Genomic DNA, 16,372 nt, shown 5'->3' with positions numbered 1-16,372 from the left:
TCCGTGCACGACAGCGTGAATGTTGGAGATGATGAAAACTTCCTTTCTGCATCCCTCTCTTTTCGATAACACGGCTATTTCTCTCCCGGGTATTCAGCCAGATCATTAGAGACCCGCACGTCCTCAGTCAATGTTTCATTATGTGCGGCGCATGATGACTGACGAGTCTGTTGGCTGTGGCAGCACCTTGAGCAAGGCAAGGCATTAAACTGCTCTCCATGGTGCTTTTAAACTGGCCCCGGACTCCCAGGGAAGAGTGATTTAAGTCCATCCAATTCTAGTCTGGCATCGCCACCAGCATTATCTTTATGGTCTCTGATCTTGTTGCTCCTGTCTGCAGCCATTGAGGACATTCATCTTACTTGTTGCATAGCTCAACTCAGGAAACTAATACTTTACTTTTACAGCACTGAGGACTAAAATGAAAACAGAAATGTAATTGAGGGAGAATTTTATGATGGAGAAAATCATCTTGTTTCAAATGTATAAGAAAAATTCATCTGGGTCCGGGCTTTACCTCACAAATGTCCTCATCGAGATGGGGACATGTCAGCCGCATTGGGGATACACACAATTCCCAAGTATCCCAACGTCCCAGCAGCAGCATCTGTGCTGTCCCCCTCTCGCTGCCCTCTATTTTGTCTCTCTCCGCTCAACAGGCAACATGCCACCTATGCGGCGTTGGATGGATGGTGGCAACCTCTCTTTCTGTGCGCCCATTTAACCCCAGCGACCATACAGATCCATCATCATCCAACACACACAAACACGAATGAGCAGCACTAATGCCCAATCTCCCAACACAGCGCTCTCCCTGTGCCATCCTCCTCTATGCACAGTCACCTGATCATCTAATAATACTGGATAGTGGATCTCCAAGCAGCAAAAATACAGTCAATGACAAATTTGTTCTATGTTGTCACAAAGGTACGGGACTTCCAAAAACACTTTCGGATCTCCCTGTAAGGTGCATCTGGCTAAGCAATGTTCTTGTTTTGTGGAGTCTTTCACTTTTTTTCCTTCCCACATTCGTCTATTTTGTCTAGCAAGTCGACTTGGCCCACTTCCAAGGAACCTCTGGGAGAGTTTTTAGAGACAAAATCGTACATGCAAAAAGAAGGAGACAAAAATAAGTAATCTGTTAAGACTCATAAGAGTCATTAGCAAAGTGTAGTAAACGTGTGTTTAGCTTTGTTTGCGCAAGGTCCTGGAGGTGAAGGGCTGCATTCATTTGTGACATAAAATAAGGAAACAAGAAGATAGACGATTAACAGATAATAATGAGCAGCTTGTACTGTTTACTTTGCACCATTTCAGGTGTGATTGTTGGCTATTTTAAGGCTGGCTCATTGATGTATGTGAGTGTTTATGTTGCGATCACTGAATGTAATCAGTAGTGATTTTGTTTCTCAGTCGAGCAGGGATTGCTCGCCCATACCAGCCATGCTAGCCTCTGACCTGGGCTGCTTTCAATTAGCCTACTGTGGTTATTAGTGTGGACTCAGTATGTCAAATGTGCACTTCTTCACCTCCAATACTGTTAGAGGGAAAAGAATAGATGAGCAACCATGCAAGAGTGGTCTTAGTTTGTCCCTGATTGGGTTTGTGTCACCAGGCCTTCTTCGCATCTTATCTGACTAGCGAGGAAAGTTGTTGCAGCTCTAAGGAAGAAAAGGGTCATTTTTGTACTTCCGGACTTCCTCATTTCAAGTGAAGAGGACAGTGGAAGCAGCGAATGATCTCCCTATCAGTAGAGAGGACTTCTTTGCTTCATTAATTGGCAGCTCTGCGGTACACTAAACATAGCAGACACAGACACACACGATCACAGCTGAATATACTGTAACAACTGAGTCCACTGCCATAGATTTGGTCAAGGAAGATTAGCCTCTGTCACTTTTTCTCTTGCTTAACCCAGCACTGTCTCCCCTTCTCTGGCTGTGTTTAAGAGTGGCCTCTAGGGGGGAGTTTTAACTCTGAGTCTATTTTCATTTTCTCCTTCTTTTTCTCCTCATCCACATCTCTGTTTCCTTATTGTTGCCTGAATAGAGCTGCAGACTGTCATTAAAGTTGATCCAGGAGAAAAACACTGGGCAGACAAACATGCATGCATACTTGAGTCATCTTTCTTTGTTGGGGAAAGAATTGTGAAGTGACATTGCAACCCTCGAATGGGGAATCAGAAGCAACTGACATTCTCTTTGGAGACGGTTTCACCTTCTAATCCAAGAGGCTTTTTTCAGTTCTAGCTGACTGATGGGGAGTACAGATGTTTAAAGTCTTCTGAGAAACAATGACAGTTGTTAAGGTCACACCTCAACAGTAGAGTCAAAAAGCACTCTGTGTTGTTTAAGTTACTGCAGGCACAAGTGGTTTGGTTGCCTTCAGGGATTGCATGGCCCCGATGAGTGGGAGTCTACACCAACACCAGCATCGCAACTTTATGTTTTCACAAGAACAAGCGTGGCATCAACAGTTCACTTGAGTGGCTTTGATGTCAGTAGAGCTTCACAGGCATGTCTTTGCACCTTTTAGCTTGGAGAGCAGTTCACATCGGGTCCTGCTTAAATCATGATGTACAGCCTGGAAAAAATCACAGGGCTTTTGTGTTGTCATGGTTATACTGAGTGTTTGGTGCCTTCAGGGGAAATGGAGTATCGGAGGGTGGAGGTAGAGGAGTGCTTACAGGAAGGAAAATGGTGAGGAATGGATGGGTGTGTGAAAGAGGAGGGGAGCTATCTAAATTGCTTTCCATGGATAATTTTGGTCCCCTAATTTGGCAATAATGACAGTAGCTGCTACTTTTGTATTTATTTATCCAAACATTAATTGACAGGACTGACATTAGCCAGGGCGGTTATAGCACATTTGATTGCGCACAAGGGAGCAAAGAAAATTACAGTAATTATCATTCTGTTATGGATTATGAATATGCATTCCTACACTTAATGTCGCTGTCAGCATTTTAGCAACAACAAGGCACTCTGCCATGACAACAGCACTTAAGCTTATCTCCATCTCTGTTTCCTTAAACCCAATCCATCGGTGCTTACGGAGAACAGATGACATACAGTATAGTTTCTAAATGATTTAGGGGCTCTGCAGTCTTTTTTTTGTCATTTACAACATCCAAGACGTTATTAGCTGAAATAGGAATCACATGCTTGTGTTTTGTTGGTCTGAAAGTTTCTGTGTTTCACAGGCGGAGGGAGAAGACAATTTGAAGAAGATGCAGCTGATGGAGCTAGCAATCCTCAATGGGACGTACAGAGACAACAATATTAAAACGCGTAAGTGAGGTGCCACCGAGCCCCATGTACCCAGAATTCGTGCAATCCTTTTTTTTTTTTACCAACATCTTTTCACTGCACAGATCATATGTAGAAGCCACAACTTCTTTCCATCTTTATCATCAACTAATGATGTTAGTTAAATGAAATGTAAAAATCATTTAAGAGTACTGAGCACCATTTTGATCAGCTGAAGGAAGGGCAATGTCATATTTGTTGATGACATCACTGACTTCTGTCCACATGCTAATGTTGTGACTTAAATGACCAAATCTTTATTTAGGGGTATTTAATTTGCGGTTCTATCACATAAGCAACTTATTTTTAAATGATTTATATATAGAAAGCCTTCAAACTTAAGAAAAACTAATAAATTATTATAATCTGCAGCAGGTGGATTTTGGCATAATCTTTGCAAATGTTATAATATAGATTACAGTATTTTCCGCACTATAAGGCGCATTGGACTATAAAGCGCACCTTCAATGAATAGCCCATTTCAAACCCTTTTCATATAAAAGGCGCACTGCATTATAAGGTGCACTGTAGGTTTTTAAGAAAATTAAAAGCTTTTAGGTATGCCTTATAGTGCGGAAAATACTTTATTAAATGTGCAATTGATAGTTCTTATTAGTCAATAATATATGGAAGAAGTCAGTCATCATCAAAGCAGTGATGAGACAGGAAGCAGCTATTGTATGGATGCGAAACCCTGACAAATATACCAAAATTGATATGGGCATATCACGAATCCAATTTTTAAACCAAAAGAATAAATCTAAACATGACCGTTTTCTTTCTCAGCTGACCCCAGGTAGGCTCCAGTCAGATTCCCTGTTTACACACACTCATATAATCTATGTCCATTATCAGACCTCACCTCTCTTAAGCTCTCCAAACAGGTCATGTTTACATATCTTATCCACGAATGGGATGAATTCCATTCTACTCTCTTCTTTCCTCTTCATTCATTCATTCATCATTCATTCATTCAGTCATTCATTCTTCCCCCTCCCCCCCAATCCAGATGCAGTTACTCTGTCACTTGCTGCTGTTGGCGGATTCTAAACTTCAAGCACATTTTTTTTTTGTATCCCACTTTCTCACGTTTGCATGTTGGTCACTATCTCGCTTATGTTTGGTGTTTGCCTCTTCAAGCCCAAAATTTGTGATTTGAATGTAATTATGTGGACCAAACTTTTGCAAAAAAAAAAAAAAAAGTCCTAAAACCATAGTCAGTGATTCATTTCACAGTTTTCTACATTTAAACTAAATTATCATCTCTAAAGAACCGGTCCACCGTCTAACAATTGGTCCAGATTTGTCCTGCTTACTCATTCTGGTCAATGGGAAGCTTTTGTGGCATGGTCACAGCACATGCTGACTCAGAACTACTTCAAAAATGATTTTTTTGCATTTATTTTGATGTTATCCAACTCAAATGGACTGCTGACTGTGTAGGGGATTGACATTTAGGGGCTAACAACAGTGTGGTCTTTCATATTCTGACCAAATTTATGCTTTTGGGGGGGGGGGGGGGGGGGTACCTTTAACACTCATCTCTGCTCCACACAGTCAACACCTCCATTTCTGTTGCCCTGCTTATTGTTGTTTTGCCCTCATCTTTGCAATTTTCAGTACATGAATTGTAGCTGTCGTGGTGATTTGTTTGCTTTAGATGCATTGGGATGACTGTTGCACCATTTTGTGCTTCTTTGCGTTTGGGTGTGATATGTATATATGTTGGGGGTTTTTTTGCTACACTTTTTTTTTTGACTGTTTCTTTGCCACAGATGCTTTTGTGGTTCACCACCATGATCATTGCATGGACTAATTTTCCCTTTTGCCCCTCCCCCCTCCTCCCCTTCCTTCTTCCTCTCACTTCCTCTTCTTTTCCTTCCTTTATATTTTCACCCTTCATTATTCATCTGTGATTATGATCGACCACACAACACTTTATCTTTTTCCTCTTTCTTTCTACTCCTGTCCTTCACTCTCTTGCTTATGGCAGCCACCCTTGCATTCTCTCTTGCAGCGGCGGCAGCGGCCGCTCAGGGCCCTCGTCTCATAGCAGCCCCAACAGGTCAGGTGTTGCCTCCCCCGGCCCTCCGGCCTCCGACACCAGCCGGGGCGCCCATCATGAACCTCATCCGGCCCACTCAGATGGCCGCCATGCTGCCCAACGGCACGCCCACCTTGGTGCCTCCCACACCAGACGGCGGGCTCATCTACACCACCCCTTACGAGTACCCGTACGCCCTGGCACCCACCTCCCTCTTGGAGTACCCCATCGAGCACAGTGGGGTTCTAGGTAAGAGAGCCTGGGGGAGCATGGGTGCGGCGGGTACAGTGCTCAACTTTAGCCAGCCTGGACAGGAGGGCAGCTTGTTTTACCCCGGGGCAGGGGTGCTGGACGCGGCTTCCATGAGCCACAGTCAGGACTTGTTGAAAGGTAAATATGTCGTATCCACCTGAGGATCAAAACAGACAAACCTCACAGTGTGGGGGTGCTGAAGAAGCTCTTGGTAATCGGATTAGCAGCTATGTGGCTCGTATGGACACTGCAGTAAAAAAAATAAAGGGAGACAGACGTTACTCTGTGAGGGCTAGGCTCCTGTATGGTTCACTTTTGCACCTGAAACAAAGGTTGCTTCATTGTTCTTTAGTTATGCTCTCGCCAAACAGTTAATGCTCTCAGGTTTACATCGCCTCTCTTCTGCAAGGTTTATATTGGATGACTTGCCTCGGTGTGAAATGAGGCCCGCTGACAGAAATGCTCTCACACACACACACACACACACACACACACACACACACACACACACACACACACACACACACACACACACACACACACTCTGCTCTCTAACCCTTTCATGCACTGGCCTGCAGGCATATTCAGTCTAGCAGCAGATCCCTTCGGATTTCTGCAGCTTTTGAAATCATTTCTGTGTGCGGTTCTCTGCAGGCAGGCCTTGATGCCCGCAGATAGTCCCTCTCTCACTCCCACTGGGGATGTTCATTAAATTCTTCCCGTCTTCCCGTTTTCTTGTCCCCCCACCCCCTTTCTCCCCATTGTGTAGCGTTGGCCCCTCGTGAACTTCAGCTTCTGTTGATACCTTACGTTCCGCTTCCTCTGCGTCAGGACTACGGTTCAGTTAGAGGGTCAACATATTATACTAATTATCAATAGTGCTCTAAGCTCGATTTGTACGCAACCAAAGAGACAATTGAACATGTATTGATAAAATAGAGTCTGATATGATCACATTGGGGGTCAGTGCTTGATAAAACCAAAGTCTTTCTTCTTTGGATTGACGAGGCCTTTGTTAGTTTATCTCCAGCTTCTAGTATTCCTTTAATATTGTCTGCAGCCTCATCTGAGCAGGCGGGTGTGTTTGAGGAGCCTCTGGTAGACATGTGTAGAACCGACGGGGGCAACTCACTGGCTTTTCCCTCTTTAACTTGCAGGGGTACACCAGCTTAGTGCATTTTATTTACTCACATATCGATTGGTGCCTTCAGCAACACAGGGACATACTCATGCTAAAACACACACACACACACACACACACACACACACACACACACACACACACACACACACACACACACACACACACACTTGACTCAGCTATTCTCGCTACTGTATTCAGCCTCCTTTGGGCTAATCTTAGAAAAGGGAATGTCAGGCCATCTGCTTTATCAGAATAGAGGAGGTGGCTGTGTCATCACAAGCCAAAAAAGTTGCTCGACGATTCCAGAATGAAATCCCTTTGTCACTTCTTCCTCAAGGGGAGGTGGGGGGTATGCTTAATTTATCTCAAGTCCAGCTTGCAATTATTATTTTTTGTAATTCTTGGAACAAACGCTGCATCGCAAACCATCGGTGTCTCTTACACGAGGTCGAGTCGAGCACTGAGGGCAGAAGGAATCAGCTGTGACAAATATAGGGGGGGTGACTCTGCCAGTGGACAGATTGACCTGTAGAGAAATGGTGAAGGAGAAAATGAGCGGGGGGGAGAAGCAGGTGGTGTCCGCCACAAATCAATTACCATCAGAGCTGGATTAGATTTTACCACCTTTCAAAATAAAGGGACACATTTCTCTGAATCCCAGAAGGAGAATCAAACTAATTTTTTCCCCCTAGACAGCCCAGCAGCTTGTACCCTTTTTATACCTCCCCTCCCCATCCGCTACACAGAGTCCTCCATATAACCCTGAGCACTGTGGAATTCCTTTACTGAAGTTATGCAATTTTTAAGTTAAACTCTAAAAATTAAAAAAAAAGATGTATTTTTTTACCGTTGTGTATTTTTTAGTTGTTACCAGACAAGTGTGATGTGTGTGTATATGTACTATTATAACCTGTATTATGTTGCCATTCTGTGTATTGTTGTATTATCCAAACATTTATATGATAACGGCTAAAATGTGAATGTTACTGTAAAGATGACTGTTTTCCCCCTGCTCCAAGTGAACGGTTTCTAACCTTGTGGACCTGTTACAATCTAGGTGCAATGGCTACTAAAGTGAGACGGCATGACACGCGGGTCCATCCTTACCAAAGGATTGTGACCGCTGACAGAGGTCAGTTTAGTCTCCTAGCTACTCTCTATTGACTGATGAATTTCAATGCTTGTTATGCCTATTATTCTGCCTCGATGCCTTAGTTGGGATTTAGTATATCGCCTGCATTGTACTTCATTTTTTTTGTTCCCCTCTCCCCTCCCCACCACCACCTTTCCCTACCCCATACATCCACACACCATTTAAATGGTGGTCTGTGGTCTGCACATTTTGTTTACATTCAGTACCTAACATATATAATATATACTGAGAATGTGTGTATGTCAAAGCTTAGGCAAAAACTGATGATAACAGCGTTTGGTTGGTGTAGCAGTGAAGCCAGGACAGGTAGTACTTTCAGGCAGTGTTGCCGGTGTTTAATGACATTCCTCTGATGTGAGATTAGAGCCTAAAAATGGGGCGGGCTTGTTCCCATACATGATTTATCTCTTTGCCTCATGAGGAGCAAAAAAAGAAAAAGACACAACAAACAACAGAGAGGCATTTCTATACTGTATATGAGAGACACAGCAGGCAAAAAAAAAAAGAAAAAAAAAAAGACAAGCAGCCATGCTGCTACCAGGCATCATTTCACATTGAGATTTAAACTTATTTTGCATTTTTGTTTTTCTATGGATGAGAAACACGCACAGACATTTCTCTCCAGTGTTTTGCAAATAGATCGAAATGAAAAGCTAAAATACATTTTTTTACTATTTCAGTTGTACATGGAGGTACTGTCATTTTATATTTGAGCATTTTATATCAAAATGTATTTATGGTTCTTGTGTATATTTATATTATAAGAAAATATACTGTTAAATAAAGAGAATCGGGAAAATATCGATTCACCTTTTTCATTGCACATTTATCACTAGTCAGTTACCCAGCGTGTAACAGTAGTCACTGGAAGTCTCCTTCCCACTAATCACACTGTTTTTAACTTGCACTCCAACTTGACAGACACTAAAACACTAGATTTTTGTTTTTTCTTATTGTGTTTGTCTGTTTTGACCTCTTTTGCTTCATGATTTTTATTTTTGTTTGTGGGGCAATGTGCGTTTAAAATTAAACCACCAAGCTACCTGATTCCGGGTGGGGGTCTGTAACTGTAACTGGGATCATGACAGTGTCATGATGTTTAATGAGATTAGCTGGCTTCATCTCACATCGGCAGAGGGGTGGGTGTTTTAGCAGCATGGGAGGGGAACAGCCACGTAGTAGATTGCATTCATTTTATTGTTAAAATGATGTCATTCCAGTCTCTTCTTGCTGACACTAATATCCTTTCTATCTTTTTTTTCTGTTTGTTTTGTTTTTGTTTTCTAACCACCTAGCCGCCACCGGCAACTAACACATGACCTTCTGACCTCTGAACTCTTCACCCAATGACGAGCCGCCCCAAGCCTGCCTGCTGATCAGTTAACTGGTAATTGCCTTTTGCTAGCCTCTCGGACGCAAGTGAGAGAAAGAGAGAGGCGCCTGCCCATACAGTTACCCTAACACGTAAAAAAATAAAAAAAATAAAAACCAACGCAGAATCTTCACAGAAACACAACAAAACCCAACAACATGTGTAATATTCATTTTTTCCCTCTGTTCATTGAGTTCGATTCCCATTCTTTCTCTTTCTTTTTCTTCATGAATCATACAATGGGTGGATGTGCTGCGGTATTACTCATGAATCTGCACTGAATTATATAGCAATAAAGACCCCCACCCGAACCTGCCCACCCCACCCTCCTATAATCGCTCCAATTTGGTGACCTCATTTGTATGAATCAAAAGTTCAACACTTGTTTGACGAAAACCATGTGGTTTCAGAACAATGGCATTGCCCCCACTCACCCTTCACCTCCCTTCAAATGTAAGAGCCCCCCCCCCCCTACCTGCTGTCACACTTGTCGTGACCACCACCCCCCATGGTAGAGAAAAAGAAACTGAAGGAAAGAGAACGTACACTCACATTAACTTGTTTAATTTCTGTCATATTTCACATGTGCAGTTGTTGAGCTCTGATGTCATTCTGAGCTGACACATTCTGGGTGTGCACTTCCAAACAGCTTTGTGTCTGTTGTTCCAAAAAGCATGGCTCAAATGTTTGCAAAAGGAAGCTTTTTTTTTTTTTTTTAATCAATTGTGTTTCTGTCTTGAGTGTTGTTGTTTTGTTTTGGTTTTTTTTGTATATTTTAAGTCATTTTTCTCCTTTTGGTTTTGTTTTTCCTGTCGTTCATGTTCGACTAATTAGCTTTGCTTAAATTGACTTAGCCAAAATAAACCAGATGGTTATCTCTGGAAAACGAAATGCAATCGAGATGTTTGAAGCAGGCTGCAAGAAAGTAAACCATGAAGGGCAAGATGGGGGAGGGTCACTATTTGGGGAGGATGTGTGTGTGTGTGCGTGTGTGTGTGTGTGTGCGTGTGTGTGTTTTTAATTAATACTACAATGAAAGTAGGGTGTGTTGAGGCTTTGGGGCCGTCGGAGCAGTGCTTAGCTATTGATCATTGCTATGCCCCCATCCACACTACATCCGTTATACAGTGCCTGATGTATTTAGTAGAAAAAAAAATATCTCAATTAGTTAGCTGAGCTTTGATCGAAAAGACAAAAAAGTATTAAGTGTGCATATTTAGCCAAAGGGGTTTCCAGTGAATTATATCTGCAATTATGCATCTATCTCATGGAGAGAGCTCTGTGATGTTAGAGATAGGTGAGGTGTGTTTGTGGTGCCTGCCTTGAGCTGGAACAGACAGCCAGTCACTAGATGATTTTTCACCCATTAATATGTTGTTGTTTTTTCTGAGGGGGGGAGAATGCAGACAAATAACACTAAATCAACACGTTAATGTCAGCTAAGGGGAAAGGTATTTTGAAGGTTTGTACATAAAGGTGCTCGTGACGATGCCTGACTTTCCGTATTGAGTTGTATCATCAGCCTCGTTGCCAAAAGAGTGTCTGTCTTTATTTCAGTTTAATTTAGTTTTTCTTTTTCGGCATTTGACCATTTCCAAATGCTTTTTTTTTTTTTTTCACCTTTTTTTTTTCCCCAATAACCCCATTAACTTTAAGTTGAGACATCACAGGGTGGGGGAGGGGTGAATTTTTTTAAATTTAGACACAAGGCAACCCATCCAAAAGCGCATCCACAATGTGTCACACTTCCCTGTGGTCATATTTAGCTTCTGAGCCCACGAACCTTTTGTTAAACTCTCTCAAGAAAAAAATAGGATGTGAAAGCCATGCCTGCCTGTTCAAATTGCTTTATACATACGTCTTATATATATATATAAATATAAATATATATATAAAAATGTAGATATCTGTCATTGCATATAAAAATAAAGAGGAGAACAAAACATAATTTTACAGGGTGCTGGAAAAGAGAAAAATGAAAATTCTATTTTTGGCAATTTTAGCTTTTGATACTTTACTTGGATTTACAAAATCAGAAAAAAATTAAAATTAAAAAAAAAATAAGACGGCATATGGGAGAAACAGAAAACTGAGTGGGTGAGGGAAAAAAAAAAGTGCTGTTACCTTTTGGATATGATTAGAAAGAAGATGAAGACAAACCAGTCATAACCCTTGAAAAGCTAGCGAGGATCAGAAGCGATACAGACGCCTAGAGAGTTTTGAAAGGATCAAATCAAAGTGCCTTATCAACTGTGGTTTCTTTCTGAGTATTCCACTTGTGTTCAGTAATATCCAGCACCCACCAAGGTGGCGCAGAGAGGAATGGCAAGTGTTTCATGCTCTGAATAGTTGAGCAGGGTAGCTCCCACCAGATCGTGGCGTTACCCAAGTTATTCTATGCAAAAAGAATAGCAGTCGTTCCGACCAGCTAAAATATGTGCCATGGTTTTGTCTTCCTGAAATTGATTTTATGTTTCTTTATTCCTCGACTCGATGGCCCTTTACTCTGCTGTATGTGCAGGATTTGTTCTTTTTAAATTCAGATTTTAACAACCATATGAATTATTGTCTTGATTTGTTGTTGTTTTTTTTCTCGCTTGGTTGTTTTTTTCTGTTTCTTTTGTTTTTTTGTTTTTTTTTGTTTTGGTTGTTTTTTTTATTACTGTGACTTCCTAGAACAAATTGAACTGCCAATAACAATGCAGTAGTCTGCCAAAAGATATTTTGATCATGAGCTGAGAAGAATACACCACATTTAAAACCCAATAAATAACAGATATGTGTGAGGGAGTCGTCACCCGTTGATCGGTGACCTTTGTTTCAACATCTCCAAATTGAATCCATATCTGTCAATTAAAGCAATCGTCAGGACAATCCTGACATTAATGACGGACAAATGCTGGATAATAAAAAACAAGCAACTCTTATTTCCTCTAAATACTTCTCAGTTATTGAAACAGCTGACAGTTTATTGCAGGAATCTACTCGATAATATGAAATTTGAGGAATTCTCAGATCCCAGTCCTGTACTTGGCAGTTTCTATTATTCATAGCTCCATCATGCTGTTACACAGAAAAGGTCAATGAAATCCTCTTTTTTTTTTCAGTGTTATTATTTTAAATTAAATGCAATATTAATGCGGAGCAAGCGATGGCTATTCAGCATTTGACAGTATTAGAAAATTCCCTCTGCAATGTTACAACTTGCTGTGTCATTGTGAAAGGCTGGATAAGTCCATCAGGTGAAAGGTTATCTCTATACCTACCGTATTCTCTGGCCTGCCTACTACATGTATGATAATGTAATTAACAGCAGCCATTGTTACAGGTTTATAATGTATTTTTCTAATCTCATTTTATATGTATATTAATCATGTTTCTGAGTGTGTGTGTTTTTGTTTTTTAATGAAACCCACTGCACCACCGACCCCCTCCCTCCCCTCTCCTCTCTCTTCTCTTTTACTTCTTGAAAACTTGTCTCTTGTGGGGAGTGTTGCCTTTTCCCAGTTATATTTTGTTTTGTTTTCTTGCCAACTCCCAGCTTGTTTAACTCATGAGCTATTTTATTAGTTTTCTTGTCATTTTCATGGTGTATGCTGTTATTTTTCTTATTAACCTCTTGGCATTTATTTTAATAAAACATTCTTAGTAAGAATTTTACTAACTTGCTGATATTTTGTCTTGTGTTTTTAACCAGTTTCTTGAATGTATTACCCTGGTCTGGTTCACGGACTAACAATTAAAACTGGTGTCTGGCCTCCACTTACACTGACTGACTTGATAGGAAACACTCGGTCGCCGACCGTGTACATTTATTTGCTCGACATGGATCACTCGGCGCGCACACACACATCCTAACGGAACCTGCACGAGTTGATAAGTGTCCTTCACTCCCGCTCACGCGCTCAGCTCTCACCTCTGTGCTGGAGAAGCCTGCTCACACTTTTCATACCTGCCCCCCCTCACACCCCGCCGCTCAGTCCAAGCGCTGCTGTTGTGTCCCGCCGCCTCTGTCGGACACATCTGTCTTGTTAATCATCCTATCTTTCTTTACCATTGCAAACCCCCCCCCTACCTTCATAGGAAGGTTTCTTCAGGTCACTAGTCTAACATGTGGGTGAACTGTTCCCTCTTCCAAACAGTTACACACCTAAAATCCCTAGGATAAGAATCTATTTCCCGTTTTTCCTAACCGTTGGTTAGTGCAGGATAATCTGCGCAAATGGGGATAGAAAAAAAAATAAACGCTGCACATCATTCATCTCAAAAAGTATTAATTTTACTGTGAATTATGCAAAGCATTATGCAGGACATCTCATTTCAGCTCACATTATAGATGTAGTGAGTTATTTACAGCAGGAAGTCCAGGCACATTTATAAATGACAGTGGTGATATCATAAATCTGCCCCGTTGTGTGTGTTTTTTTTCTCCGTAGTCGTTCTGCCTGGTTTGCAGTGTAACAGTCGTCACCAGCTGCTGTCCGTTTGGTGAACACTTCTCCACATACGGCTTATTGATATAATGGCTAATACTGGGCCATTTGGGCGCAGCCATAACACTTAGACACACACCAGTACACTATGCCAGTATGAAGTACTTTGGGATCAAAATAACCTTAATATTCCTTCCAGTGTGAAGTCCTGATAAAGCTCTTGGCTAGCTAGTATTTATTGTTTGTTGGGGGGGGTACGTTTTGTTTTTTTTGGTCTGGAACACTGCCAACACGTTCATTCTACTACTGTCAGCGCACACAACCGAGGGTTCTTTCTTTCTTCTTTCTATTCTTCCTCCTTCACTAATACAGTTTTGACATTGACACACAAACAGCAGATTAACTTCATTAATCCTGATTATCACTTTAACCCACTGAGTGATGCCTCCAGATCCCCCCCCCACCCTTTCTTTAAATCTGCACAACAAAAGCAACTTGGCCTTAAATGTTGCAAATTATTTCACGTCTCAGCTGCAAAGAACAAGGATTAAAAGTGTCTAACATCAAACTTAACATTTCTCTCTGGAATTAACACGTGTCTGATGTGACAACAGTTGTTTTCACCTGCTTGTTTACCAGCGGGTGAAAACAGATTGGTTTACCGGCTTCCAGCCCCTCCTTTTAATGCATTTAAATTTCTCAACCATGAACTTTTTTCCTCTATGATTTATGTAAAGTTGTCCTCTTAATTTTTTTGAATGACTCCTTTGTGCAGCACTGAGCAACTTGAGCTCAAATCCGTCCATCCATTAGCAATTTATATAAACCCTTCCATTTTTTTTTTTATGCTAGAGGTTGTCTGTGACTCACAACCACTGAGTGATTTTTCCACATCACAATGTACAACAAAACACTGCCTAAAGTGGTGTGTCTGTGCAAGTAAAAAGTGCCTTCTGTCACGAGATTGAGAAATTATATTTTTGTACTCAATCATTCAAGTGCCATTTTTCTGTCGCCCTCTGTTTCAGTAAAAGCTTTTTGGGTGAGCACAGAAAAAAGAATGCCAACACACTTGTACTTATTCCTAAAAATAGATACTGGGAAAGGTTTGACCAAAAAAAAAAAACCATCAGGACTTACTTTTCCCATTTGATAACCTTTTTTAAAATTAGATCACCAGGGAACGTTTTATAGGATGATATACAATAAAAGTCCCTTTATTGCTGCCATTTCTGCCAATGATTCTAGTGCCTTTTCCAGATTTGTCACAGGGCATTCACTGTTTTTACCTACTAACTGCCTTTTCACCTGTCAATCCTTTATTTTTCTTCTGTTTAACAAACATTCCTCCAATGAGTTAAACAGCAGGTTAACCAACCAGTATTGGTCTCAGCGATGTAGCACTCAGGTGTTCAAAAGGCTATCAGATCACATCATAGGAAAAATTTTTACCCCCACTGGAATTTTTTTTCTTTGTTGACTGTGATAAAACTCCGTTTTTTCCTAAAATTATACTAGTAAGGTATAAATTGTAAGTTTCTCATCCATATAGTGGTGCACTAAAATCTGTGAGATTTTTTTTTGTTTTTGTGGAGTTGTAAGTTTCCATGTGAAAGTAGCCTTTATTTTGTTTTTTGTGTTACGGTGTTTTATAGCAGGTTAGACTCAGAATTTTGAATAGGGTGTAAAACATGTAATACCAGTTATTGTTGCTCACGCCCAAACAAAAAACAAAAAACAAAAAAAATGTCATGTGTGCAATAAAGAACCTTATTTACAAGCTTCCCTCTGACTGTTCTACCTCGACTGGTCTTTTGCTTCTTTATCGGTGAAATCGTGTCTGGATTTGACTTTGCCGTTTAAAGGTAGGTGTGCTGCATCTCTAGGAAATAAAATGTGAAAGTTCATCACTTGGAAAAGTAAATCACTTGAGCGCCAAAAGTGAGATCAAGCTCTCTCTTGAATTTCTGTGCGTTTTTGGTGAGATTTTTGACGTGTTGACAAATGCTTTCCTTTTGGAGACGGTATTTGCTGGTGAAATCCGTTTAAGTCATTTTTAATATGTCTGTTCAAGGGAACAAATAGCACATAAACCCTCAGCATTCCACTCTGGTCTGCTGCCATCGATCCTTCCCCGCCTCCTCCAGCCAACATGTGTGACAGATGACACAAAGCACCATGGCGATAGGTTTGTCATACTTCTGCTGGACACGGACACCGTTTAGCAACCGATCTATTCCAATAAAGACTGATGGTAGTTCCACACAGCTTGTGTGTCATTCCTGCTCGGTGAACTCCACACAGAGGTCAACCAGCCATTATCATACGTCATAATGGGAGAGCTTGTTTACAACCATGAGACCAGAACGTCGTACATCAAGTTATTCCTATAATAAAAAAGTATTAGAAGGTCATGATGAGATTTACCTGGTGAAATTCAATTTTGAGTCCTGTCATTGTACCTTAAATTTATTCTTAAGGGGTCTCACATGGAGTTGGACCCATTTGAAGTCTTATGTTATCATGAATACATCATATAGTGACCTACAGCTCTGTGGGAGACCTTATTAAAAAATGTTCTCAAGAACAGCTATAAATTCAAGTGAAATAGTGACAACAGAAAGCGATTCCACTTAAATGTCTTTACTTTTTTAGTTTTTAATCAC

The 16,372-nt window shown here is 41.0% G+C and overlaps 1 protein-coding gene across 6 annotated transcripts in view; it reads left to right on the top strand.

Annotated features, from left to right (window-relative positions):
• The window catches only part of qkia (QKI, KH domain containing, RNA binding a), a 69,872-nt gene extending 54,386 nt beyond the window's left edge, over positions 1-15,486 (top strand). Inside the window, exons 5-8 of one of the 6 annotated variants that reach the window (XM_068338010.1) lie at positions 3,203-3,290; positions 5,302-5,742; positions 7,806-7,880; positions 9,197-15,486. In XM_068338010.1, the coding sequence (XP_068194111.1) occupies positions 3,203-3,290; positions 5,302-5,742; positions 7,806-7,880; positions 9,197-9,213 (621 nt within the window). In that variant the 3' untranslated portion in view covers positions 9,214-15,486. Of the gene's footprint in view, positions 1-3,202; positions 3,291-5,301; positions 5,743-7,805; positions 8,705-9,196 lie in introns of those variants that run through there. The other 5 variants (XM_068338013.1, XM_068338011.1, XM_068338014.1 and 2 more) reach the window with 5 other exon arrangements.
• The last annotated feature ends 886 nt before the right edge of the window (positions 15,487-16,372 follow it).

This window comes from Antennarius striatus, chromosome 17, assembly GCF_040054535.1.
Source record: "Antennarius striatus isolate MH-2024 chromosome 17, ASM4005453v1, whole genome shotgun sequence".
NCBI lineage: Eukaryota > Metazoa > Chordata > Actinopteri > Lophiiformes > Antennariidae > Antennarius > Antennarius striatus.
Note: the sequence above shows the minus strand (reverse complement) of the source record. Positions and strands in the feature narration are given on the sequence as shown.